This window comes from Leuresthes tenuis, unplaced genomic scaffold (genome assembly GCF_036924035.1).
Source record: "Leuresthes tenuis unplaced genomic scaffold, fLeuTen1.0.hap1 SCAF_5, whole genome shotgun sequence".
NCBI lineage: Eukaryota > Metazoa > Chordata > Actinopteri > Atheriniformes > Atherinopsidae > Leuresthes > Leuresthes tenuis.
The window spans coordinates 1,412,439-1,438,852 of record NW_027325359.1 but is presented as its reverse complement, the minus strand read 5'-3'; the positions used below and the strand labels follow the sequence as shown (position 1 = coordinate 1,438,852).

The following is a 26,414-nucleotide window of genomic DNA, read 5'->3' as shown; positions in this document are numbered from 1 at the left end:
TGACTGGATACTTTCCATTTGTGCAGCTACTGATTTACTGTGTAAAACTGCATCTATGACTGCATCGCTTTGATGTTTTTTCATAGTGGTGCATATTAAAATGAAGTTTTCTATTAACAAAATATGGGAAAACGAGCAGTCGCACTTACTCTAACGAAAGAAAAGTGGTTCCATGCCTTAACAGGAATGTATCCGTTGATATAATCTCATTTGATGTGTGTGCTGCATGTTTTCCCACAACATTTGCAGGCTTGGGCATTTCCCTTTCTACTCCAGTGAGCAGCCTCTGTGGTTGCATCTGGAGACAGACAGAGTGAGACATCTTGCAGTCAGTGTAATGTGGCATGTTTGTGGCAAACAGTGAATGTGATTAATGGCTTTATTACCCATAGCCACAAAAGACACACCGCCCGCAGCTAACAAGAAACACTAGATGTGAAAGAGGAGAGAGACCCAACACAACACATCTGTTGATGTGGACAGAAGCCAAAGAGCTGGCCTGGCACAGTGAGGCTGTTAACAAGCTATTTACAGACCCTCCTTCACTACTTCCCTTCAAATCATCATCGGACTCCAGACATTTCAGCCAATGGTAGCGAGCGTAGGGGGACCGGAGACCCAGGAGAAACTGCTCTTATGCAGGAATATAAAAGTCTGTTCATTAATCTGGACTGAGGGCAAGGTGGTGAGGAATAAGCCAGTTTACCCTCCCTTTATTTTTGGCAGCACACACCAATCAGCCATAACATTATGACCACATGCCTAATTCAGAGTGTGCTCTTCTCATCCTGCCAAAAGAGCTCTGATCATTCAAGACGTCGTCAAACAACACCTGAAAGTGTCCTGAGAGTGTCTTTGGGCCCTGTGGGTTGTGGGGAGGGATTTCGTGCACCTAAAACTCTTGCTACGTGCTTTTTAACCCTTCCTAAGCTGTTTTTACAAGGTTCAGTGCCGTCCCTCTGCTCGTTAGGGAGTGGAGTTGCTACACTGTATGGCTGTGGGGGGGGTGACTGGTCTTCAGAAATGTTTGAATAGGTGTCAAAGGGAAATCCATGAGAGTCCCATGAGGCAGGTTTTCCCAGCAGAAAGTGTTGCTCACTTTACCTGTCAGGGGTCATAATGTTGTGGCTGATTGACTTGATACAAACTGAGACACAAAACAATCTTCTCTTGTCCTCCTACATTTTCTTCTCTGCTATCAATCTATTTTCCTACCTTTCCTTCTCTCTCTTATGCAGCCTCGTATGTTTACCTGCATAATTTAATTGCGCGGAAGAGTAAAACAAAAAGAAAGCTATGCATCATTCATAGGTTCATCTCTTTTATTTGTCCACTGTTCAAATAACGCATCAACCCCACAATCCACTTAACAAAAACTTCTTATCTTCTCCCATTTTTTGGCTTCTGTCCTGCCCCCCTAAAGGAAAAGAGGGTGGCTTGGCTTTTTCCACACAGCATTATCCTGCCTGGAGTGCATTGAGGCACAGGCCATACTTCAAAGATGCCAGAGACTCCTGAGAGCCACAAGGAGGAAGTCTTTCTTCACAAAGGCTCTTTGTTCAGACAAAACTCATTTAAGATCACACAATTTAATTACTAAAAACGACCGAGGAAGCTTTCCAGAGAATGTCAATACTCGTCTAAGAAGTTACTCTTGGAAGTTGCTCAGGCAGGATGAGTCCATGAATTTGTGTGAGTCCATTTAGGTGCAAGCCTGGAGTTGTGAGGGCCCCGGTAGATGCAGTTAAGGTGCAGTATTGTCTAGACCTTGACTCATGCAAGCAGAGGGGGGTAATGAAGGAAGGATGGATAAATGGAGGCATCTCCCATCACATAAAGCAGAGCGAGGGGGCAGTAAGTGGGGATTCTGAGGTAGAGATGAGGATTGACACTGACAGCTAAAGAGCCTTGAGATATGCTGGCTCAGCACTGTCAGTTTCCAAAAGGAACAACTCAGCTCTATGGATTCTGCTCTTTGTATTTTGAGATGTGTGAAAGTAGCGGTTTGTCATCTGATGTCGGCTGTCTCTCCGGTGCTCAGCTCACCAGCCGAGGTTTGGGATAGATGCGATCTGAAGTGGGACCTGCAGAATAGGTTTGTGACTCAACTGCAAAGGGTAAAGGCTTGAGAAGAAAATGAGAAGTAACGCTGCGTGCTGACTTTGTTTTTTCAGGTTATAAACTCAACTCTGCAGAGCGATAATTGCTAATTCCTCCTTGACAAGCTTTAACACCACAGGCAATAATTTGGAGAGGCAGAAGACTGCTGGACCTGTCCTGAACTGAACTGTCTCCACAACACAGTCAAAAACACACAAATCAGAGTAGAGCAGCTTATAGAAATAAAAGAGACATGCCTGGGTTAACAGACAGGGGGGGGGGAATAATGCAAAAGCTTAAGAAATGTTCAGTTAGACACAAGCAAAGACACTAAAGCAATTTCCCACTGGATTTACTTTCTGAAATGTGTTCAAACTGCTAACAAATAGCTTAACTATAAAAATACAAGCTCTTTTTAAACGTTTAATCTATTCATTAGGACAAACATGTGAAATGTTAACTGAGCTTTTGATCAATTCATCTCTGCAATATCTTCACTGATTACAAAATGTATATTTAATCAAACCTACTGGTCCAATTCTGCTCAATCTGAGTTCAGACAACAGCTCCTGTGAGTGTAAAGGAAAAATCTGACCAAGGATGGGTTTTAATTGGCCGCTGCAGCTGCCAAACAGGCTGCATGTTTTTCTTTAAAGTAGCTGCGGCACAGGGAACACAGAGGTATTTAGAAAGCAACTGATGGCCTATTTGAAAGAAGAGTTAACATCACGATTAAAAGGACACTTTACTTCATTTGGAGTTGTATTTTGCAAAGAATTTTTTAAAAATGTATAAAATACAGACACTAAACAGCCCATTCTTGGTAGAGTTAATTTAACTGTAATTTAAATGTAAGAGCATCTGTGTGAATTTGCCTGAGGTGTATGTTATATATTGTAATACAAAGCAGTTTGTTTAAGCATTAATTCATTTTTCTTGCAATTCATTTTCAGCCTAATCCAGTTTTTGCATTGCATGATTCCTCCATTTTAATATTTTTCCTCTGCTGTATGTTTACAAATTAAATTTGTGCCATTTGTTCTATAATTCCAGAGAGCCCTGCAGTTGTCTCACGTATCGTTTCAGTCACATCTGCCAAAACAGAAAGCCTGCTTATATCTTCTTATGCATGTCTATTCACAGGGACAACCGGCACGTTCATTTGCATACTATTATGTACATAACAGAAGCCATTCATGCAGAAATATGCCAGTGAATCACTCAGAAGCTAAGAGTTTATAGCAGCTTGCATCAGTCCTTAATGGAGAGGTGTCTGACGGGCTGCTGCAGCCAGAAAAAGCTGCATGCTACAAATTTAAAAGATATGACACTGCAGATGAATCCAACACTTAGGCCAGCGAATATATTTATGCAAAAAGAGATAAATCTACCTCTTTCAGTTATCTGTCAAACGTGACAGTCTCAAAATTTGATCTAATAATTGAATATATATATACATATACATACAATATAAAATATTTAGTGTAAATACTCAAACACATTAGTTTCTGAATGGTTCATCTGTCCAATTAAAGTCTCTGAACTACTCTTATAAGTCTGATAAATACTGGGAAAGTCTGTATTAATGCAGGGCAGAAAAGAAATATTTCTTAAAACCTGGTTACTCAGCAAATTCAGGCAGTCGGCTGACCTTATTTTTTGGGTGCGTAACATTGCAGAGACCTGACCTCCAGAAGCAAGCCGGGTCAAAACGCTGCACTTAAAGGCTGGTGAAGTATGATGAGATCAGAACTTCCTCCACTGCACTTATTAGCCTGATGCTTTCATAACTCCAGAACAGGGTAAACCTGAAGTGAGGATGAATTCATGAAAGTCTGATGTAGGAGTGAGGCGAAGGAGGTGTAAAGGTACAGACAGGATGTGTTTTATTCATGGTCTGGAACCTGGAATCTTTTCTCAAGAAGGTCTCTTTCTCCTCTGAGTTTCTGCTGCAGCAGCACTTCTGAAAGCGGGCAGCTTTGACCTTGCTGGTGAACCATGTGTGTGTTACTCCACCAGCAACTGCAGCCCAACTGTGTGTGTGTGTTACTCATTCAAGCCTCTTGAAAGAGAAGAAGCTCAACTAAAGAGCTTTCCGGGCATCAACAACTAACAATAACAACTTTGTGACCAACTGACCTCTGTTCCAGTATTAATGGGTTCCACAATTGTGCCAATTTCATAAAAGAATAATTAAGGGATACTTAAGAGCTCCTTATCAAAGTCAGAGCACACACTCCATCCCTGACAGGACTGCACACCTTCACACTCTGCATAAGAAAGGAGCCACTTCTGTGTTAAACTCCTGCTAACAGGAGAGATTTTAGGAAACAGGTGCTGGTGAAGATGTTCAGCATCACAACAGGATGACTGATGACCCTTTATCAGTCCGTCCATGTGTATCTGCAGCTAAAAACATTTGTTTCAGCCTCTTCTGACTGTCAAACACCGACACCCCCCACCTCTAACGTTCTACATTTTAACATTCATTCCTGCTCGAGTGCCTCCATCCACTTTCGTCCCTTACAGTCAGTGGCTGGCGCCTGCAGCTCCGAGATAAAAGCGAGTGAGTAGCTCAAGCTCCAGCTATAAGAAGAAAAAAAGACTCATAAAAGGCAGGTATATCAACCAGCTTCCTGCCACGGCTGTAATGTCTGCCAGTATATATCCTGTATGAGTGTTTTTCTTCTAGAATTTGAGGAGGAGTCCTCACAATGGCTCAAACAAGACTGAGGTATAATTCAAATGACTGGACTTACATTTCATTATCATTTTCACTTACTTGTAATTAAAGGCTTTGGTCTTTAATTAGACTGGCATTTCTGATCAAAAACAGTCCGCTTAAGTGGAAACCTGAACATGAGCTGCAGAAACAGTTACAGTATATGTAATTTTTCTTCATCTGAAGCTTAAAAGAAGATTTGATCACTGTGATTCGTCTCATGCACCTCATCAGATGGTACAGAGTCGGCTTGGAGCTGCTCAGCTATCACACATGTTGAGGAAAAGACCTCAACAAGAGATGTGGCAACAAAATGAGGCACGACTGAACCCAAAAACACTCAATAAAATGTAGACACAGTTTGGGGCTTGTCATCCTGCATCTTCGGTATCTCTCTGGTCCTATTAAGTCCCATTAAGCAGTGGAAATCAGAGATAAAAAGCCCCTCATTGGCATTGTCCTTCATTTGTCCTGATAGCAGTTGGATAAGCCTCTTTATCTTGCATTGCATGCCAGTTAAATCCGTACATGTCTCACATCTTTTCACATGGGTGCGGGTTTGTCTGCAGGTGGTTTGCCCTCCAGAAACTTCAGCGTGCTTTCTTTTAAGTTCACTGCCTGCTCACAATGTGCTGTATGCAGCAAAATGAAGCTGTACAGCATGAACAACAGAGCAGATGTTTCTTTTACTAATGGTGTGAGTTGATGAACTGCAAATTTGACTATTCTGATTTCTATCTGCAATCAGCCTTGATTATACGACACAGCTTCCCAAAATCATTCATTTTTAGCATTTTATTCATGATTCTGCTCCCAGTCACTGAAAAGATGACAACAGACCAACCTGATATTATATTATATAATATTCTTCAAGAGAAAAATGACAGCTAAAGCAACATCAAGCATTTCAGATCAACCAAACACATGTGGCCTTATTTCTCTTTTTGCACACTGGTTCTTTCAGCCGGTGTTGGCAGTCATACTGTCAGACTATAATGTACTCGGGTTACAGATGCTTGTTTGATGCAGAACATCTGAGCCCAGAGCTGCCAAAGAGCAAAAAAAAAGTCCAGGAAATGTTAATAAATGTACCAGCTTACAATGCTTTTCTACAGTTCTGCCTCAACTCCGGTTGGCTCAGAAATGAAACAATAAGTATCTGATTACAGTGGAAGTTTGGGCTAGTTAGCCTAACGGTTAGCACCTTTCCAGGCTACTTAGCTTTAGCTGAGTGCTAGGTGCACTCAGGCTGTAAATCAGGCTTCAGCTGTGTGTAGGCCAGTTGCTGGCTCGTCAGATAAGTTGTAAAAAGAATGAAAAATTATTAAAAATTATTTAAAAAGTCTTGGTTCACTTAAAAGAAAAAGAATAGAATTATATCCAAGACTTGTGGAGAGAAATAGAATGATTTAAAAGCTAATTAAGCAGCAGGAGGAAGCAGAAAACATTTCTAGCACAACACAGCAAGACAGTTTTTCTTTGATTATTCTTGTCTTCAGTTTCTTTATCATGTTTTCAGGTTTTTGTCTTGTTTCCAGGTCACTTAGCTTCACTCAAGCCACCTGTTTTCTGCTCCACAGCTACGCCTCATCATGCATCGCCTCCCCACAGTGTTTAGCTTCCAGGTTCAGTCACAGTCATCGTGAAATCCTCACACTTCCCTCCATGTTCACGCCACGAATGATGAGTCAGGTTCTGCCTCATAGCCACAGTTAAGTCTCGTTTGTCTTGTGATTTTTGCCACAGTTTAGTTTTTGGATTTGGTTTTCTGTTTTTTCCTTTTGCCTATTGGAATAAACCCTTTTGATTCCTGCATCTGGGTCCTTCCTTCTCCTCCACCTACGAACTTGACAGTTCTAACATGGAAGCTATCAGATGTGTTTGTTTAATTTAAGCCACAACTGGGGCTGAAGGACGATGAGCTACAGAAAACTTCTGGGCTTGCCATCCTGCAGCCCATCGGTGCACATTTAGAGACACTCAAACCTGATATGGGGATGTAAAGATGAAAATGTTATGTTTATGCATTTAGCAGACGCTTTTATCCAAAGCGACTTACAGGTAGGCATGTAGGGTAAGGGGGTCTTGCCTTAGGACCCCTACTGGAGACAGTACCTTTCATGCAGGGGATTTGAACCCAGATCTCCCACATGAAAGGTGGCAATCATACTACTAAACTATCCAGTCCACTGAAAATAAAGGCGACAGATAAAACAACCCATAAAACAAAACTATTTCACAGAACCTGCTGCTGTTTTTTTCTTTTCTTTGTCTTACAAAATATAATTAGAAACATTGTACTGTTACTTCATGTAGTGTCCTGCAGCTGTGTTACTATCAGGAATAAAGATGGCTGCCCTGCCTTTTCTGGAAGACCGTGGCAGTGTGACTTCATCTACAGATGCACCACTTTATGCTTCCTTGTGCCGTTTTTCCTCAGCTGTGTGAACATCTGTTATCTTTCTGAGAGATGATGCTTTTTTTTGTCTCTTTTTCTGACCATTCCTGTTTTTTTTTTGCTCTAAGTTGATTCCTTCTGTTTCTTTTTTCCCCCATCGAGCTGTTTTTGTTCCGTTTCCTGATTTCAGAGCTGAGACCACCAAACAAAACAGAAAGCCTTTTTTCTGCTTCACCGACTGTTTCAATTTCACATTTGGTGAAACTCGTCTTTTTTTCTTTTTTTCATTGTCAAATCTATTTAGTTGTGGTACAAGCAATGTTTTCATGTGCTTTTATATTCAGAGTTCATTGCATTTGACCCATGCTTTTTCTTCCAATGAGTGTACTGCCTTGCAGCATTTCTCTTTCTATGAGTCATGGTATTGATGTACAGAAAGTGATACAAGCCATGCTACAATACCTGGCAGCCTAAAATGATTGATAATGGCCTAACCTTCCCGTTGTAGCTCCAACTCTGACTCAGGTGCACCATTTGTGGGATTTTTATCAACAAAACATGTCACTAATTCCTTCCATTAACTATAATTTGTTCACAAAGATGTGTGAAGAGGGACAAGAAATATCATTTGTGGGCAAGTTTCTTCACAGAATAAATAAAAAGAAGAATTTTACAAAGCCACACTAAGTCCTGCTGTTGAAAATCAGAAAATATATAGATGTAACTAATATAGCAGCGTCAAAGAGAAGGGCCCAATTATTTACAAATGAAGAAACTAAAAATCTAATCATGCAATAAATGTTTGAATAAATAAAACTCACCGTTTTAATAAATAAATAAATACTAAATTCCTCCCATCACTCAAAGTACAAACTGAAGAACCAATCTGAACAAGTGGTTACTCCATTAGGCTCCCATTTATCAAGTGACAGCTCTGGTCCTGGAGTAGAGTCTGAGACTTCGCTGATCACAGCAGATATAAAAGGTTTCAGTCAGACTGAATTGTCAAAAAGCATTGGTGCTGAGTTCTGTGTAATGGATGATAGAGATGATGAGAGGATAGGAGGTGAAGCATGACAGAAACAGAGGAGTAGAAGAGCTAATTAATCACTTTTAGGTTCACTTTGTACTGATAAAAAAACAATGCAACTTTACATATTAACCCAAGAATATCTTTCTATCTGTGAAGGTGATCCAGTGTGATAATAATCAGCTTTTGACCAGATGGAAGAGTGGGTTGGTCCAGATAAGGATGTAGTAACATAATGGACAACAGGATCCATACTATTTATTAGGCTTTAGGAGGGCAGACACATCATCAATGGAGGGTTTTTTTCCTCCAGAGATAAACAGGTGTAAATCAAAGATAATGTTCCAAAAGGAAACAAAGCCAGAGGGACCAATGAGCTATTATTAGCTGCAGAATGGCAGTGTGTGTGTGTGTGTGTCCAAAGATCTTCTGATCAAACAACATGACCTTCTTTTCTCTGCACTGTGTTTTTAAAGGTGTCAGGGGGGGGTCTTTACCACTTTTTAATTCAGGACATAATAAAAATCATATCTTAAGGAAGGAATTATTGCTTCCCATCAAAATGGGAAGGATTATAAGGCCATTTACACACAATTTGGAGTCCATCATTTAACAGTGAGAAGGATTATTCACAACTGGAAAACCATCAAAGACAGTTGGCAATCTTTCCAAAAGTGGACTTCCCAGCAAGTTCCCCCAAGCGTCACACTATGCATTCAGAGAAAGTGCATCTCAGACTCTACAGATCTGCAAAAAGATCTGCAAAAAGATCTGCAAAGATCTGCAAAGGTCTGCAAAAAGGTCTGCAATTCTCACCTGAACAAATCACAATACTTCTGGAACAATGTCCTTTGACAGATGAGACCAAAGGATCGCATATAAAGCATATTATTCTTCTATGACATAGAGAACAGCTTCTTTCTCAGCAGGTTCACTGACATGAAGACATGGCCCCAGTCAGTTTCTGACAATGTGTTAAAAGCAAAACAACATCAAATACTGTGCAGCCCCAAATTTCCAGCCTTCTGTGAGTTACACATGGCTGACGCTGGCTGAAGAACTCAGAGTAAGAACAGCTTCATTTTCTGCTCGAGCAATGCATAAAAGAAAATCATATGATGTGCTCCTGAGAATCAGAAGTAATCATTTTTCTGCACTACTCACATCTCGCCTCACTGTGGTGCAAAGATACCCCCCCCCACACACACACACATTCTCAGCCACAAACATTTCCTCATCTTCCCCAGGGTGCAATTACCACATCATCACCCGGTCTATGTCCACAGTAATTAGCAATGCAGAAACTCATTAAAAGTCATTATTTAGATAAAATATCTGTTGACCTTCTTTTTTTGTTCTCTTCTCCCTGGATGTGTGTAGTTTCTGCCCAAAGTCAATTACAATTTAATGGGCTTTTTATGCAGTTCTGATACTAAATGTCTATGTAAGAAAGTGATATTGATATTCTCTATGAATGAATAACATCAGGGCTGCACAGTGGCGTCCTTAGCAGTGAATGTGAGCGTATGTGTGACCCTGTGATGGACTGGTGACCTGTCCAGGGACCCCGCCTCTCGCCCTATGACCGCTGGGAAAGGCTCCACCCCCCCACGACTCAACCGACGGATTAAGCCAGTATAGAAGATGGATGGATGCATAAAATCAACTACATTAAATATTCCAGTACGTTCTTGAAAGCATATTTTCAGCTCTGCTGTTGTCGAGATCAGAAAATATTTTTCTTTTAATTTAGGCTTTTCTATGGTTAAAACATGGAAAGACACCTGGGAAAACATGATGACTGCAAGAGGAATATGCTGATTAGCAGATTTGGTGCTTTATGGAGTAAACTGTTAGTAACGGTGTAAAGTTCTCCTAATGGGAGGAGGACACAAATGAAAGGATTGGACAAAGTTGGTAAATCATAGGAACAACGAATGTCTTTTGTTCATTGAATACAAAGCTCAGTTAAAACATGTTTCATGTTCCAAATGATAAGAAGACCACATAAAGTATAAGAGAACGTAAACAATACAGTTTCTCAAAAAAAATCATTTGAAATGCATTTAGTTCTAAAATGGATTTTGCAGCCTCTGAAACAAACAGATCTACAGTAAAAACTGCCGTCAGACATGAGGAGACTTCTACATAAACACCTTTGCAACGCTCTTCGTTATCTGTGGGACGGTCTTTCTGCTAAATCTGAAAATAAAGAGCTCCCAGTAGCTGTTTCAGAAGCAGTCGTCGTTACAAACGATGAAAAGAAGAGAAAACGTACCACCAGGCATGCCGTTGCTCTGAAGTTGCATCAGTGTCCAAATGCTTTCTTCAACAGTTTAAAGAGGGGAGGAATGGAGAAAGATGAATGGTTTGGACACAGAAGAGGGATGTTACACTGAAAGGCAGCGCAGAGAACAGATGAAGAAAGTTTGAAAGAAAAGAGGCTCGAGAAGACGGACAGACTAAAGAGCTGCTTCTGTTCACATGACGAAACTGGCGGCTTGCACTTTATCTAAAGGCTAAATGCATCAGTCCCATCTTAAAACCACTTCATGTGTCCACAGAGAACTTCTCATCTGAAGTTGATTGATTTTACAACATGAAACAGAATAATAGCAAACTTCTTTTGGTTCCAACATGAGCTCAGTACTCAGGATTTCTATTCAATTAGGATGTGGCTGAAACCTTAATTAAAAGTTTATCATCATAGCCCCTTTATGCTTGAACGAGTTTGTTAGAACATGCGTAAATGGGGTCTGTAAACTCTGTAAACTCGTTTTTTGTTACCTAAATTGTGGACGTATTTGATTGTGTTTCAGAACAGATACCAACTCTATTTCTTGCTCTTCATTTAATTACCTTAACTGCTTGCCGATGGCTCTGCTGTACCAGGTTTCATCAGCCAAAAAATGCAGGAGTGTGAGTTACACAACTCACCAAAAGCAGCCCTCAAGTCAAGCAAGGTGGACTGTTTTACTGATGTCTGAGTTACTCAGTGACTTTGCAATTTGTCCAGCCAGTCCTGGTCTGACTATATAGCATTTAGTGTTTGGGTCTCAGGGCAGTGCTGCAGGCACCGCGGTTCTCTGGGAACACAGTGTGACATGTTGGAGACGAGCGAGCGAAGTCTGAGCAAGTGTCTTACGGATGGCAGAGCGCTCAGGGCAGAGCATCCCTTCTCCAATTAGGACAGCGGGAGAGCAGGCTCCCTGCTACATCACCAACTAAAGGCACAGCTGGAAGTTTCTGCTCTGCTACAAAATGGATCTTCCCTGAGTCTGAAAACGTTAGGAGTTTTTACTTCATGACAACTTTGAGTTGTAACTCCGTGCATCTCAAACCCTCAAGTGGTTCAAAAATTGCTGATACAGGAAGGAAAAAAATCCCTACCAATGTAAATATTGTGCATTTCACTTAGTTATCCATTAATAGGAGGACAAACATGCCCATTAACACTATATTAACACTAAATATATTCTTTTAGTACGGATATTTCCTTCAAAGCATGTGTGCTTGTGTGTGAGAGAAAGTTTTTCTCCTAATGAGCAAGCCTGAAGGTTTCCAAAGCATGAATCTATCACATTCCCTCTGATTAGGGCTGATCTGCGCACAACCCACAGAGCAGCAAAGCCGTGAGGTTGAAGGAGGAACAGCTCATTTCAGTTCAACACAAAAAAGGAATAATGAGCTTAAACCTTTCAGCAATTGGTCTTTATCATACTGCATCCTTGACACTGTGAAGTCAAGGACTCGTGAATTAAATCACCAAGAATGAAACGTGTCACTGGACTATTCACACCACTGAAGCACTGTGAAGACGTTATACATTCACTGGAATTCCACTGTTACCAAGCTGCCCATAATCAGTAATTTAGCATAAAAATGTTTTCTCAAATGGACTCCAATCATTATTTTTCTCTCAGAAATGGTAGATAAGAATGATAAAAAATGAGAGAAAAATAGAGGAAAGGGCCAAAAAAAGAATACTATAAATCCCAAACACACAGATATTGATGAGGAGATAATTTCCACCATCAGGACAATACACATCGAGGATGTTATTAAAATACATTTAAATCTGTAGGTAAACCAGAAAGGGCAAAGAGGAACTAATAAGGAAGCCATATGCCCACAAACTGTAGAAAGAATTTATATTTGATTCATCTAATGCAAAAAAAAACAAAAAAACATGAAAACTCAGGTCAAAAAAGTTTAATATGATCAAATACAGTAAACACGGGTTGTTTGTTTAACAGCATGAAGCAAAGTGCAAAATTATAATTACTCTTATTTGTAGCTGATGCCAGATGAGGGAAAATGTTAAAAGGATTGAAGGATACTTTTAAAATATCATCTTAAAATGACTGATTTCATTGGTAGATCCTGAATATCCCACCACAGTGTTTTGATGTAATGTAATAGGAGTAACTTTCTCATTTCATTTGTTTAATAACACTTTTATAGTTTACAGTCTAGAGTCGACTTCTGTTGATTCTCAGGAGCTGATAAACGGTTCATTTCAGTCATCTTTGCACTGTTAAATATTCTTTATTTAATATCAGATTCAGATCAGAAAGCATCATGCTTTCTTTTTATTCATACAGGTGGTGATATGCTCAGTGATATCAGGAACTAAATTCATTTCATTGTGACACAGACATGATTTCTATGTGTATTAAACAGACGGCTCTGCCTTGTAGGAAAGCCTGAGGCTGTTTAAATCGACTAACAAAGCACTCAGAAGGTATTGACTTCATCTTCAGTTAGCAGGCAGCCTGATTTGTGCAAGTCTTAATCGACATAATGGACACACACACAAACACACACACACACGTATGCATGCACAAAGGCATTTACACACGATCTGGTGCCCAAACACACAAAAACCTGCAACACGATCTGAAAATCCTTCTGAAACACAATCAAATACAGCGCACACCATAAAAGAGGGTCCATATGACACCTTCTCTTTCCTCACGCAGACACACACCTGTCAGGTTATAGTGAAGAGACAGATGATATATGGTCTGTTTGTCAGGTCCTCTCTCCAGCACTGATCTAATGAGGCGACGCAACATCCTGACTGACACAACCAGGTCAGCAGGGTCAAAGACCGGCTCATGAATTACTAACCTACATCCATAAATAACTACTAAGAGACTGCTAAGGTATCAGGGCAGACCCTGAGAGAGGATTCTCTATCACACAGCCAAGAGCATGTTGAGATTATGCTCTTCTGGAGCAGGTGTTTAAATAAAGAACATGTTTAGAATCGATGTCAAGTTTCATGAAAAGTCAATGTGTTTTTAAAAAGAGAGTTTTTGCTCGCTTACTGAGGCTGAAGAGAGGCGGAGCTTAAGTTGTCCCATCCTATCAGCTGCAGCTAAGTTAACAGGAGAGGATTGGAGCTGTCAATCAATACAGGGATGGAAAAGTGAAAACTTCTGCAGGTACAAAGAATGAGCTGTGGATGAAGTGGTCCCAGTAGAGTGCCTGTGTAGAAATCCCTCCGTTAGCTCTCCTATAGCTGCAAGTAGCCACATAACAGCAGCTATGAGCTAACAGAGCTATGAGCTAACAGCAGCTATGAGCTAACAGAGCTATGAGCTAACAGAGCTATAGCACACGTTCATTCATTCATTCTTCTTAAAGTATTGGTGAAATAAAGACAGATAATGCCTTATTTAGAGGCTGCATCCTCTAAGCCCCGTTCACTCCGTTATATGGATCTCCAGTTATCTAAATATCTTCCGAAGGACGCCGACTTTCACCAAACTGTTCTCAGCGAGTAGATGAACGTATTTCATGCCAGAAATAAGGTTTAAAAATGCCGGAGTTCCCCTTTAAATGTTTTTCACTAGTAAAAATAGTCTAACAATCCTTCCCACTTTGATGGGATGAGATAAATGCTGATGTCTTTCCTCCTTGGCATGTTATAAACACACATGTGAATGCTCCAGACCAGCAAACTGGTAAAACTTAATTTTTCATATGCTGCAAGTGTGTAGTCTTGTGTAATCAGTGCTGATCGAGATGCTGCACTTTCTTAGCCAGGTCACTCTCATTAAGAGTTTTTAGATCTCAAGAGTTGTCTCTCTGGTTATATTAGAGAAATTAAAAAGAAGGTTCTGACTTCTGGCTTTACACGAACAATTTAAAGACTATAAATTCAAAACAGGAACATTTCCATATATGTAATAATTTTGAATACCATGATTTCAAAGGTGTATTCAAAAGAGCAATTATGGAGCTTCAAAATCAATAAGTAAGGGTAAATTTTTTGGACAAATGCCTATTGTTTTGACCTTTGACCTCCTATTTGACCAATAGGAGGGGCTAAGACATGGGGAGAGGAGTAAAAAGAGTAGCATTGCCATTAAACACTGAAACAGCCACATTGAATTAGTTTTACTTTATTTTTCAGTTTAAAACATAAAAATAACTCATTTCAGGTTAAGAAAACTGAATATTCCTTAACTATCAAACAAAAGAAAAAAGGCTGCATCTGCCACCGAGGCTGAGAAAAACAACCCTTCAAGTGATTACAAATATTATCTTTATATTAGACAAAGTTTGCCACTCATCTCCGTGTCTCTGTGGAAACTAATGAGCAAAAAAATCATCAACAAATACTCCCTCTGAGGCATGTCATTTTCTATCAGCTTTTTTTTTAAATATCTTGCTGAAGTAATCCAATATGCTGCCAACAGAACCTCTCACCTGCCTGACTTCCTTTGACTTGCTAATTAAACTTTGCCGTTATCAGGGGCTTAATTAAAAACCCTTCAGGATGAAAGTAAGCAGAACACTTCGTGTGTGTTGCCGGATATGAAAACAGAGTCTGTGTGAGCCTGCGAGCCGGTGTTTGTTGCACCCGATTTTCCCCGCTGCAGTGTCGGAGAAAAGTGTGAACGGCAGAGTCGCCACTCGGTGATTACCTTCCTGCGATGGCGTAAAGGCTGCAGACCTCCACTGATTTGTTCTGCCCGTCACACCCTGAACATCACGGGTTGGATTTTTCCACACTAAACCCCAATCCCAGTTGGGCAGGAACCAATTTGCTTTAAGTGGAGTAGCTGGAGCGGCGCACTGATGGAACGGATGATAGAGCCTTTTCCTTCCCTTGTGTCTCTTTTAACAACCCCACAGTCGAGTTTCCACAGTCTCGCTTTCATGTTTTAACAGTCAGCCATGAAAATAATACAAAGAAGTATTTAATAACTTCACCACTGTATCGGGCTACCGTTTGCAGTATATTTCAGCTCATTTTGCATCTACATGCTTCCCTACCCCCTCTATCTCTGCACTTTATCTTTCTGCTCTTCCTTCTATGCCTGCACCCTATCTCTGCTCTGTCACCTCTGACAGAGTCGGACTCCTGGGTTCCTTCTATGTAGCTTATTGTTAGCTCTTTATATAGCTGTTATATCTTCATTTGTAAGTCGCTTTGGATAAAAAACGCTAAATACAGAAACAGAAACATGCAGACACAATCTAAATGTGTCCTGGGCACGAACATGATCCAGAAAAGCTGAATGATGTAACAATAACCAACTTGTTTTAATAGATATCAAAGCAGTAGCATTGCTGTCACCAATCACCTCCCATCAGATCTCAAACAAAGTTTATATAAAAGAACCCTGCAGGTGAACATTAAGATCTAAAAAACACAGAGCAACTGAGCCATTTGTTTTAGTGGAAGGAGAATAAAGTCCCAGAGAGAATTATTGGCATTCGTGTGACGTTTCAGGAGAGATGCAATTTAGAAAATGTAGCATATTTCAGTATTTGTCCCTACTTGGCCTGCTGAAAAAAAGCAATTAAAGAAATGTAAAATCACAGCTTGACATCAGCACACCGCCTATGACGCTGATCATTAGTTCTCCTGTGGTGCTCAGTGGATTGTTTTCAACTCAGAAACTAATTGTATTCTGGCTGTTATACTTCAAGCTGACAGTTGGCCACCGGACATGTCTGGAGCGTCAGAAAACATCTGACAAACATCTTCTATTTTCAGTGAGAAAGACACCTTCTGCATTTTCAGAAGGCGTCACGTTCTTTTCAGCCAATTCAACAGATTGGATTAGTTGTGCTCGAGGAGGGAAACAGCAGTGAGGACATAAAGCAAACAGCTAATTTAGCATGTCACATAATCTCTTTTCATTTGGCATCTTCATTTCTCCAAAGCAGCTAACATTTTTCCCCACATGGCCATGTGGAGAGAAGCAGCTGAAACCACGGTTACATGCAGGCAATCGGATCGGATTAATGGCTAAATTACAATAATAAGCAGGGAGATGCTTGTTGCTGCTGGTTTAGTGAATTAGGGCCCTTATGTCACGATACCAGTTAAACAAATCAACTGGAGAAAGTAGCTAAATCTTGTACAAGCTGCCAAATGGCCTCATTGGATTATACAGGTACTGAAAATGGATGAATGGATGGATGAGTGTGTGTTGCAACAGTTACTGACTGCCAGATTGTAATTGTTCTGATATAAGAAAACCAATAAAGTTATAAAAAAAACAATTCAATTGAATTTATTCCTTAAGATATACAAAATTAGTAGCGAAAGCTTAAAAGTGCTAATATCTGTAGGCAGGACTGCGGTGCATCACCCTCAGTAATAAGGACCTTGGTTTTCAACATATAATTCAGTGACTTCTTCCTGACATTCAACAAAAATAACAGCTTTCCTAATTCTAGAAATGTGTGGCAGCCTGCTGGATAATGTCAAATAGTGTGTGATAAATTCTCAGTTAAAGATCTGCTTTAACTAATAATAATAATACCGTTAATATTAATTTATCACACACACGTGATGATAAAGGCTTATAAAATATAAAATTTCTCATAGTTTGAATTTACATAATGGCATGGCAAAGAGGAATAAAGCCCCCCCCCACGCAGGCAAGCTTTCCTTTATTACCACACCCATAATAATGCTTTTCTAAATCATTTTTTCATTAAATTATTTATCTAAAACCATTTAAAATCATTTAAAGTTCTTATTCAGGGAACTGAAGCTGCATGAAACAGCAAAAATGTACATTTGTGAGAAATACGTTTCCAGAAAAATGTCAAATATCCTCTTTGAGTGGAGTTATGGGGCATTTAAACATAAGAGCCAATGTAATGCAATGTATATGGTGTGTAATGAAAGACTTGAGTGTATGAGCTGCTTTTACTTTGAGAGTTAAGCCGATTCAGAGGAGGATTTTCTTCATATTCGGTGTCTTGGATGATCCAGTGACAAGCAGACAGCTTGAACTGCACATGTGAATGGATCCAAGACACTGATCAAACTGTCCTGACCACATTCAGACCAAGTCTGGGTCACATTTATTTGGCTCCTGGACCAGTGGCTGCCGTGTTTAAATTGGGATTTGATGTAGAACTATTTGTGGGTAACAGGTTGATGCCGTGACTGAGCAATGTATGCATGGACACAGGTTTTCAGAGCTGGACCACTGCAGAGCTCTGGCATTTGCTCTCTGCAAACAGATGAAATACAAGTTCATTTACATGTAGAGCAAAGAAGAGGGATCTGATAGCAGCAAGTGGTCACTTGAGACATGTGGTGACGCATTCTGGCGTCCACTTGTGATCAGACCACCCTCAGACTCATGTTAATGCCAAGTGTGAAGAAGGCCAAAGACACTGAAACTGAAATGACTTCCAGTTGCTGTAAAATGGGTGCAGAGTCAGAAAACAAAGCTTGTTCAGTCGGCAGGAAATAAACAACTGAAAAGCAAAAGAGATCAAATGCAGCAGTGAAGCATCAAATGAAAAAGCCCAATGTTCTGCTCCATGTCGCTGCAAAAAAGGCTGTTACAGGACGTAACTAAAGGGGAGCCGGTGTTATTTCTCTGCAACAATGGTTAGCAACTTGTTCAGGAAGTAAAATACAAACATGGACTGAAGCCCATTTTTCAAACAGGTCACGGTGTGGTTCTCATAAGAATACCAAGTCAAAGAGTTTAGGAACACTGCGATCCATAGCCAGCTGAATTTATCTGAATAAGGTCTGTGTGAAAGAGTTATTATCGAGTTATTATCGAGTTATTATCGCCACACTGAACTCCTTTCGCTACATACAGATATACTGTGTATCACTAGAATCTGAAAGTCATTCAGACTGCAGGAGATTCCTTCTGAAGTGTGGAAAAGTGAAATGTAAACAGGTGGTGGCTGAAGGAGTTTTTCACTATAACCAACAACAAGATCTGACCAGAATCAGAGGCCATCGGGAGTTTCCCAGATAAGTAACTCTCTGACAGTTATGTGCGGCCTTAGGATGTGAAAACGCTGTTAGACGGCAGAGGAAGGGTGTCGGCATCCAAGCAGCTGGATCAGAGATGGCCCCAGTATGGACTTTAACTTTCAGTTTGCAAAGAAGTAGTTTTAGGGAGGAAAGGATGGCAGCAGATGAAACCGCAACAGAAGGATGAGCAGAAGAAGAGAGACGACAGTAGAGGAAAAGTGGAGGAAGGTGTGAAAAATGACACGAGATAAATAAAGAGCAGTTCTGGGCGAGGGTCTGAGAAATGACAAGATATAGAAGATCAGCAAAAAATAGCAACCTATGTGGTAACCATGACAACGTGCAATTTGAGATAAAAAAGAAAGAAAGAAACTACTTTACATATAGATGACCCTGATCAGCTGGAAAGACTCAACAGAAGAGGGACGGATGGAGGAGAAGGTGGGAAGAAGGGCTGCTCTGGTCTATTCCTGTCGTGACCCCCACCATCCCCCATCACACCGGCTTTCTGTGTAACCAGACCTCAGGCCTGCCCTTCAGAGCGTGGTGGTGGGTGTGGGGGGGGCAGTGAGAGGGTGGCCAGGTTATGATTCTGTAACTGATGTCCTGAGAGACCTCGCTTGTGTATTACAAAGGTTTGATCAGTTTTAGTCATGCACTGAGGTGGCTCACGGGCAGACTCATGGTTCACGGCCACGAGTGCACAAACACTGAGCTCAGGCAGATAAAATCCTATGAAATTCAGCCTCAGAGCAAACCCACAGCCCACCACCTTCACCACATATGAACAATGCTTAGAGTGGGCTGTAAAGCATTTTAAAGAAGGAAAATTAATGCTTTTATAGTCTTAATCAAAACTCCCATCAAAGGATTCTCCACCGACTGTAAAAAAAAGTTAAAAACAGACTCATTCTGGTTCTCTTTATGGGGAAACATTATCCTTAATAGATATCCCCCGACATACAGTCAAACAGGTATTATAATTCATGTTTTTAATAATGCATCCACAGTATTAGATGATTCCATCATTCAATATAACTCAAGGGGCTGTTATCTAATAAAGAAAGAATAAAAAAAACTTCATAGATTGAATTTCTGTCATCTGTAAAAAAGAAAAACACAATTACCCATAAAAGACGGCGTCCAATATAGAGTGACCCTGGAAAGTGTCTTGGATGAGTTCCCTTTCTTGGGACTTGCATGAAGCATGAAGCGCACACACGTGCACACACACGTGCACACACATAATTCACTAAGGATGCTGAGGCTGGTCAGCTTAATCATGGCTCACTTCTCCACCCTCTCTCAGCATCAATGCCTCATCTATTTCCTCCTTGTACAAACACTCATAATCCATCATTTTGGAGGACATGCTTTGACTTACTTTCATTTTACTGAATTAGCCACGACCAAAACTGCTTCCTAACCTCACACCTTAGTCTATTTCTTTCTGTAATTTAGTAGATTTGTGTCCCCTCTCCTGATTTAGTTCTTTTGTTATTGATAAATGCAGTTTTTGGAGGAGGATCATGTTTACATTTCACTGCTCAAACTGTGCAGCTGAAAGATAAAGAATCTTTAAACACCATTTAATTCAATGATTGGCATCATTAAATAATCCAAACTATTATTATCTTTATACTCTCAGCTTTACTTTTACTCCTACAAAGTAGCATTCTAAAGACACGGAAATAACAGACAAGAAAAATAAGAAAATAAGTGGTTGTGAGAGGTATTCTGACAGCAGCAGCCGTGCTATTTAAGCTTTTCAAATGGCTCCCTCTTTTGGCAAGAAACCGGAGTGAAATCATCTGGCATCTAAACTGCTGACACACACACAGGCAGAATGGAAGTGGGATTTATAATGTATACATACAGCAAATACATTGCCCTCAGTTCTATGCCCAGGTGCTTTACCTGTAAGCCGATGCTGCTTGGTGCTCACTCGGTTGGTGTTTTGGATGGAGCAGCAGAGGTGCAGCATGGCAAACATGGTGAGGATCATCACCACACTCTGAAGCAGCAGGGTGAGCTCAAACTGCTTCCCTATCCTGCGAGAACGGGACCAGTGATGTTGGAGAGTTTAAAAAGGAGAACAGTGACATGAGTATTTTAATCAGTTTCTTTCTTAAAGGACGCTTGATAACATAAATGCTTCCTTATCCTCACCAGAAGAAGATCCGCAGGATGTTGGCGATGAGCAGCACCAGGCAGACTCTGGTGGAGAAGCCCTCAGTGTTGCTGCTTCTCTGGATCTCCTGGAACTGTGGGACATACGGCAGGGCTCCCCCAAACACCATGAGGGAGGACGCAGACAACGACAGCAGCGTCCACGAGCCCCCGTTGTCCTCCTGTAGAAGCCCCTCTGCATCCATCACACCAGGCGAAGCTCAGCAGAGTCCAGGTGGTCTTGTGATAGCACTTAGGAGGCTAACAGACAACAGCTTAGCCATTAGGGTGCTGACAGCTCAGCAGTGTTGTTGTTAATGAGTTTCATGAGACAACTGGCGGTCTCTCCAAGGTCTGAAATTAACATTCCCCAAGTACCAAATGGGATTAAAACAAATTGAGCTGATTACATTTAGGTCTGGATGAGATCGCATTGAAAAAGGTTAAAAAAAATCTGATTTTAGCACAAAACGGGTTCGAATAGCCAAACTTTAACATATTCTCAGAGGATATGGAATTCATACTAAACATCTGGCAAAGATACCTTTTTCAATTATATCGCAGCAAAACATTAGCATGACAAATTTAAAGATAATCAGTTATATTTAGTTGCTTTTGTTTTAGGATCTGGGTGTTATCCGTTTTAGCTCATTATCAAACTGCCATGACTTCCTGAGGCTCTTGAACACAACAACTTGTTTCAAAAACAAACACGTTGTGGTAAAAACTTTGCTTTCCTGTAATTACTCGTCAAAAATGCCTGTAATGTGAAAGAGATCCATTTGTTTATATGATCACTTTACATTGAAATGCATTGTGAAGGTTATAGCGTGCACAATGTAAAACTTTAACATTTTAAAACATTTTAACATGTTTCAGGACTTTGTTGCTGCTGTCATGGAGACTAAGCCACGATCTCAGGGTAGATGCAGTGAAACTGGAGTACCTAACAAGTACCTTTTGTGCATTTATTTAGATAAAAACACCATCAAAACCTGCCTGAACATTAGCAGAGCTGTCGACATGGTTTCTATCATTTTACGCAGTTCAGAAGCCAAGGAACTGAAAACTATCTCAGTAACCTTCCATTACTGCAGCTCTCTTTGGCACCTTTACATAATAAAAGACTGGATAAGTAAAGTTTACACAATACAACAACAAATTATTTGTTTTTTATATGATCATTTTGCAGAAAATTTGTCTTTTCTCCGGAGCCAAAAGCTGTCGGACATCAGAAAAAAGAATTACACATGCTGGCTATTTGTTCAGAGGTAACCTGTAAAGCATCAAAATAATGCGTTCACTTACAGCAGAAAATGCTAAATGTTTTCCATTTACAGGCTTGCAGCTTTTACAATCGTCTTTATAATTTTTTCACTGATTAAAGTACCACATTAAATACTAATGATACAGTTGAGGGCAGACATGACTTCCGGGTATTGTGGGTTTTACTGACGAGACCTGAGTGGGTGGCGGCAATTTTTACAGATAAAAAGTCTAAATGCGAGCCAGCGTCTCCTCCTACTAACGGACTTCCCTAAAACCCCGACCGCTCCAGACTCTGAGTGTTCACAGCTGAACACATTAAACACCTGCTTATCCAAGCCTGGTTATACTTCCTTTAGAGTTCAAATCTTTAAAATATCTGTGCTTTAAGTTTTAATGTTAATTCCCTCTTTCTCCAACATACTCTACAGGAATTTTGGCTCATGACATACAAGAAAATGTGACTTTTAGCTCTTTCAGAATGGAAATTACATGCAAATCCTCTTGACTAAAGAAAGAACCAGTATGTTAATACAGTACACAAAACCATGCCCTCAACACTCTGAACAAACAGTTATAATTACAGGATGTTAGTGAGGCATGATGACTAAATACAAACCGAACCAACAGGTTTTCTGCTGGTAACTCTTAAAAACATCCAGAGCCGAGAGGATTTAGGAATTTGTAACACAACAGGAGATGCAACTGTTCTCGGTGGACCAAGTCAACCAAAGGATGAATGCAATCGAATTACTAATTACACTATCAAGTTAGTCTAACTAGGTTATGAGGATGCAAACTGGACTTCAGTCCTTTAAAACACAGCAAAAGACAGATGGAGCTTGTGGAGCAAAAGCAGACTGAAGTCATTTAAATGTCATAAATGTCTGCTTGTCATGTAAAGCATTTACAAAAGTAAAAAGATCATAAACAATATAGTGCACAAGTCAACCTCCAGCCACCAGTTTACAAAATCCATACAAATAGTTTTCACATGTTAACCAAAGTTGAATATCATTCATGAATTTAAAAGTCTAAGACTTTGTCCAACAGAGAAAGTAAAGCAGAACAGCAGCAGTCTAAATGTGTGCGGCCACCTCTGCATATATAGAGCTTGGTTATGTAAGAAAAGCATAGCTTTATAGGGAAGGGCCAACATGCCTGAACATTTATACAATCCAACACTTCCAAACATCAATTCTGGGATTCTGGGGTTGCGTCAAAGCACACAAAGAACAGCTATTATCCAGCCTGGTTACATTGTTATAAGATGATACAGACTGTTTCACCTCTGTTGGGTAAAATTGACTCTTTCAGATAAAAAAAGAAAGAAAGAAAAACGCTCTAAAATGTTTGCATTTCTCCAAACAAGCAGTCGTTTGTTTCAATAGTATGTTTAGACTGCTACTCGCACAATCCCCACGGATCTGATACTGAGGCTCCTCACAAGAACCTTATTCCCACAACCGCGGACTGTAAGATGTAACATTTTTCACACGTTTTTGTCAGCATCCAGCTTTACTCACCAGTCGCCTTCATTCACTTTCCTTCTGCCTCCAAAAACCCAACGCGCACTCTTACGCGTTAACACTAACTTGGCTTCCCTGGCAGCTCCAACTTTCAAATCCCAACTCGCTCAAACACAAGAGGAGAAACGTACGCGCGCAGTGAAGCACGCAACGACGCGCACGCCCAGCCAAAAACTGTTGTTCGGTGATTAATGCCTTTAATTCCAAAATTAAACATGCTTGGCGATACTTGAGGTCACTTAAAGGGCTGCAGCCTTCATAAGTGAAAAATGTCAGTGCCAGGGTCTTCCTGAGGCCATATGGGATAAATAAAACTACAAACTCCAATGCGGGCTCCTCTTTAAAAACTCCATGTCCCAGACATCCTTGAGCTCTGACACAAATCGCGCGAGATTTTCTCGGTTGTCGAACAGCTGACTGTGCGGAGGGTGGTGTACTGTTTGTTGCGAGAAGTTACAGACCTTATAAAGAAACAATCGCTTTATAGCTCTTTGAATTTCAGTACTGTGAAGGCACTGATAATCACTAACATCACAACATGGCTGAGACGGACCCCAAGTCGGTGCAGGACCTTACTAATGTGGTGAGTCGTGATCGCGATGAAAGCTAGCGCTAACTCCACCGCGTTAGCTAGCAATGCTAACAAAAATACCAAAGGATGACAAGCTAGGTCGCAAAGTTGAGCCAAAGTGTTGCGTGTCCGTGACATTTAATTTCTTGTGGCCAATGTTTATTCAAACGGAATGCGTGTGTTCATTTGATTTAACCAAAACAACATTAGCTGAGTCTCCTTACTTTATGTAATGGTCAGTCGCTCATGTAAGTGACATCATCAAATCACAACGGATCAAACCGTATATCGTCGCTTATCATTTCATCTGCCCGGTAATATTACTGGGACGTGGGCAGTTGCACTAACAAAAGCTTTTCAGTTATCACTCTCCACTGTGTGAACGCGCACAATGACACGATACTATATTTTACGTTACATCCAAATAGTTCATTTGGTGTGTTTGAGGGTTGTCATAGAGATGAGCCAGTGCTAGGCAACCTCTCCAAGTAATAAACTAAAATTAGCTAACGCATTGAAGTAAAAGTAAAGTCTCGTTTTAAAACACTTTGAAACTCACTTTTGTGTTCATCCTCAGACTATTTATTTAATTTTTATTTTTTTATCACGGTGCCTCTCAAAGCGGGAATGGACAGTGGATGGATTGATGCCTCTCGGATTAAAATAAACGTTAGCCAGATTATTGTTTTTTTGGTTTAAGAAGTAAACTGTTGCTCACGATATCTCCATTTTAAAACGTGTTGGTATTTGATTAAAGCTGATGCTGTTGTTATGAACCAGACATGATCATAAGAAATGTGTTGAGGACTAATCTCCATGGCTATCCTTGCTGTTGTTGGCATGGAAACAAGCTGATGAGCAGTTTTCTGCTTTTTAGAAATCGCTCATAAACCACAGCTGGCTATCACTGTTGCATCTCCAGAAACTAAACAAGCACATTTTGATGTACAATAGGAATGCATTAGCCTTGGGAACCTACTTAGAGCAGTTAATTGATTACTCTTTGGTGCTATTGTCACTAATGTTTCTTCTTTTCTTCTCACAGGTCCAAACTCTGCTCCAACAGATGCAGGACAAGTTCCAGACCATGTCGGACCAGATAATTGGAAGGAATATCCTTAAAGTTGCCTTCAGAGTTAGAATACATCGGTTAATTAAATGATCTTTTCTTTTCTTAGCAGTAGTCATTGTGTTGGTGCAAATCCTCCGTCATGGTAATCCCAGGACGTTAAAACAGTGGAAAAAAAACAGGTTAATCAGTTAAATATGGGCTTTTTCATAGGAGGTACGTTTTAAGGTTTGCCTTAAAACGCCAGAATACTTTGAGCAGCCACTTTGCAATGATGGTTGCAACGCTGATGGTGACAAAGTAAATAATCGGTGCAAAAGTGATGCAGTGGAAAATTCCCTCTATAGCATTAGCTTAAACCGCTATAAAGCTCTTAATGGGTTGGTTTCTTTTGAGTTCTCCCATTTAATTATGTACCTTAACCAACTCTCTACTCGATGAGATGAGCACACGCATTGATGACTTGGAGAAAAACATTGCTGATCTGATGACCCAAGCTGGTGTTGAAGAGATTGAGGCAGCACCAGAAAAGCCCAAAGAGGGTCAAGGGTCATCATGAAGGTAAGGGGGTCAGATTCCTGGTGGATGTTGTGAAATGCATGTTTGGTGTTGAAGAATTTAGCTCCAGCTGTGTTTTCTGTTTCATCTGTCTCACAGGTTCCTAAATAAGGTGTGAAGTCGGTCCTAAAATTCAGGAGCAGCTGACTTTTTCCACTGAAAATGACTTGTATTGATTTGGTGTGTTGTTGTGTGAACTGCTTTTTTATATATTGAATATTGTGAAACGGTTACAGTTATGTAATGACTTGAAGAGATGGACGTTATTTGTAAGTTAGAGTAGTGTGAAATCCCCTTCAGATGCACAGGAATCAAGCTTATGGAGATGATGCGCCAACATGGAGGTTATTTAGCTCCCCTCACTTACATGTATCGGAGTCAGTGAATCCCTTGAGGTGATGGCGCAGGGGGGCGGTTCGTCCCAGTCCAACAGGCCAGTAGAACCTCCACACCAACACGACACGGTAAACATCTGTTGCTTGCAGTGTTTGACAAAAAGCACTCACTGTTAGTAATAAGGTGCGGGATGCATTCCACTTCTAATATTCTTCTATTAAAGCTATTTAATAAACTGCTGTTTGTCATCTATGACAAATCTTTCACCAGGTGCTGATTGTTTTACCAGACAAAACTACGACTAACTCTGGGGTTAACAGTGTTTTACTGAACCTTTTCCAAGCTCCAGAGGTATGCAACAGTATTTTACCATCAGCAACATCTGTATTGCATGTCTTTTGG

General features: G+C 40.4%; 2 protein-coding genes across 2 annotated transcripts in view; one reads left to right on the top strand and one right to left on the bottom strand.

The window, feature by feature from the left end:
- Positions 1-23,778, bottom strand: part of LOC140306798 (solute carrier family 66 member 2) — a 37,988-nt gene extending 14,210 nt beyond the window's left edge. Inside the window, exons 1-3 of the mRNA XM_072385390.1 lie at positions 23,476-23,778; positions 20,684-20,944; positions 20,432-20,565 (exon numbers count right to left, since the gene is read on the bottom strand). Coding sequence (XP_072241491.1) covers positions 20,432-20,565; positions 20,684-20,889 — 340 coding nt within the window. The 5' untranslated portion in view covers positions 20,890-20,944; positions 23,476-23,778. The remainder of the gene's footprint in view (positions 1-20,431; positions 20,566-20,683; positions 20,945-23,475) is intronic.
- A 77-nt stretch (positions 23,779-23,855) lies between these two features.
- hsbp1b (heat shock factor binding protein 1b) lies at positions 23,856-26,248 on the top strand. The gene is made up of 4 exons (XM_072385391.1): positions 23,856-24,061; positions 25,095-25,161; positions 25,553-25,679; positions 25,776-26,248. Exons 1-3 carry the CDS (start codon positions 24,017-24,019, stop codon positions 25,675-25,677), a joined length of 237 nt encoding a protein of 78 aa, XP_072241492.1. The 5' UTR covers positions 23,856-24,016; the 3' UTR covers positions 25,678-25,679; positions 25,776-26,248.
- Positions 26,249-26,414: the final 166 nt, after the last annotated feature.

Bases quoted from the DNA above. Each gene is read 5' to 3' on its own strand.
- hsbp1b (XM_072385391.1), top strand. From the start codon at position 24,017: ATGGCTGAGACGGACCCCAAGTCGGTGCAGGACCTTACTAATGTG. The intron at 24,062-25,094 runs GTGAGTCGTGAT...TTCTTCTCACAG, and splicing joins TGCAGGACCTTACTAATGTG to GTCCAAACTCTGCTCCAACA. The intron at 25,162-25,552 runs ATATCCTTAAAG...CCAACTCTCTAC, and splicing joins GGACCAGATAATTGGAAGGA to TCGATGAGATGAGCACACGC.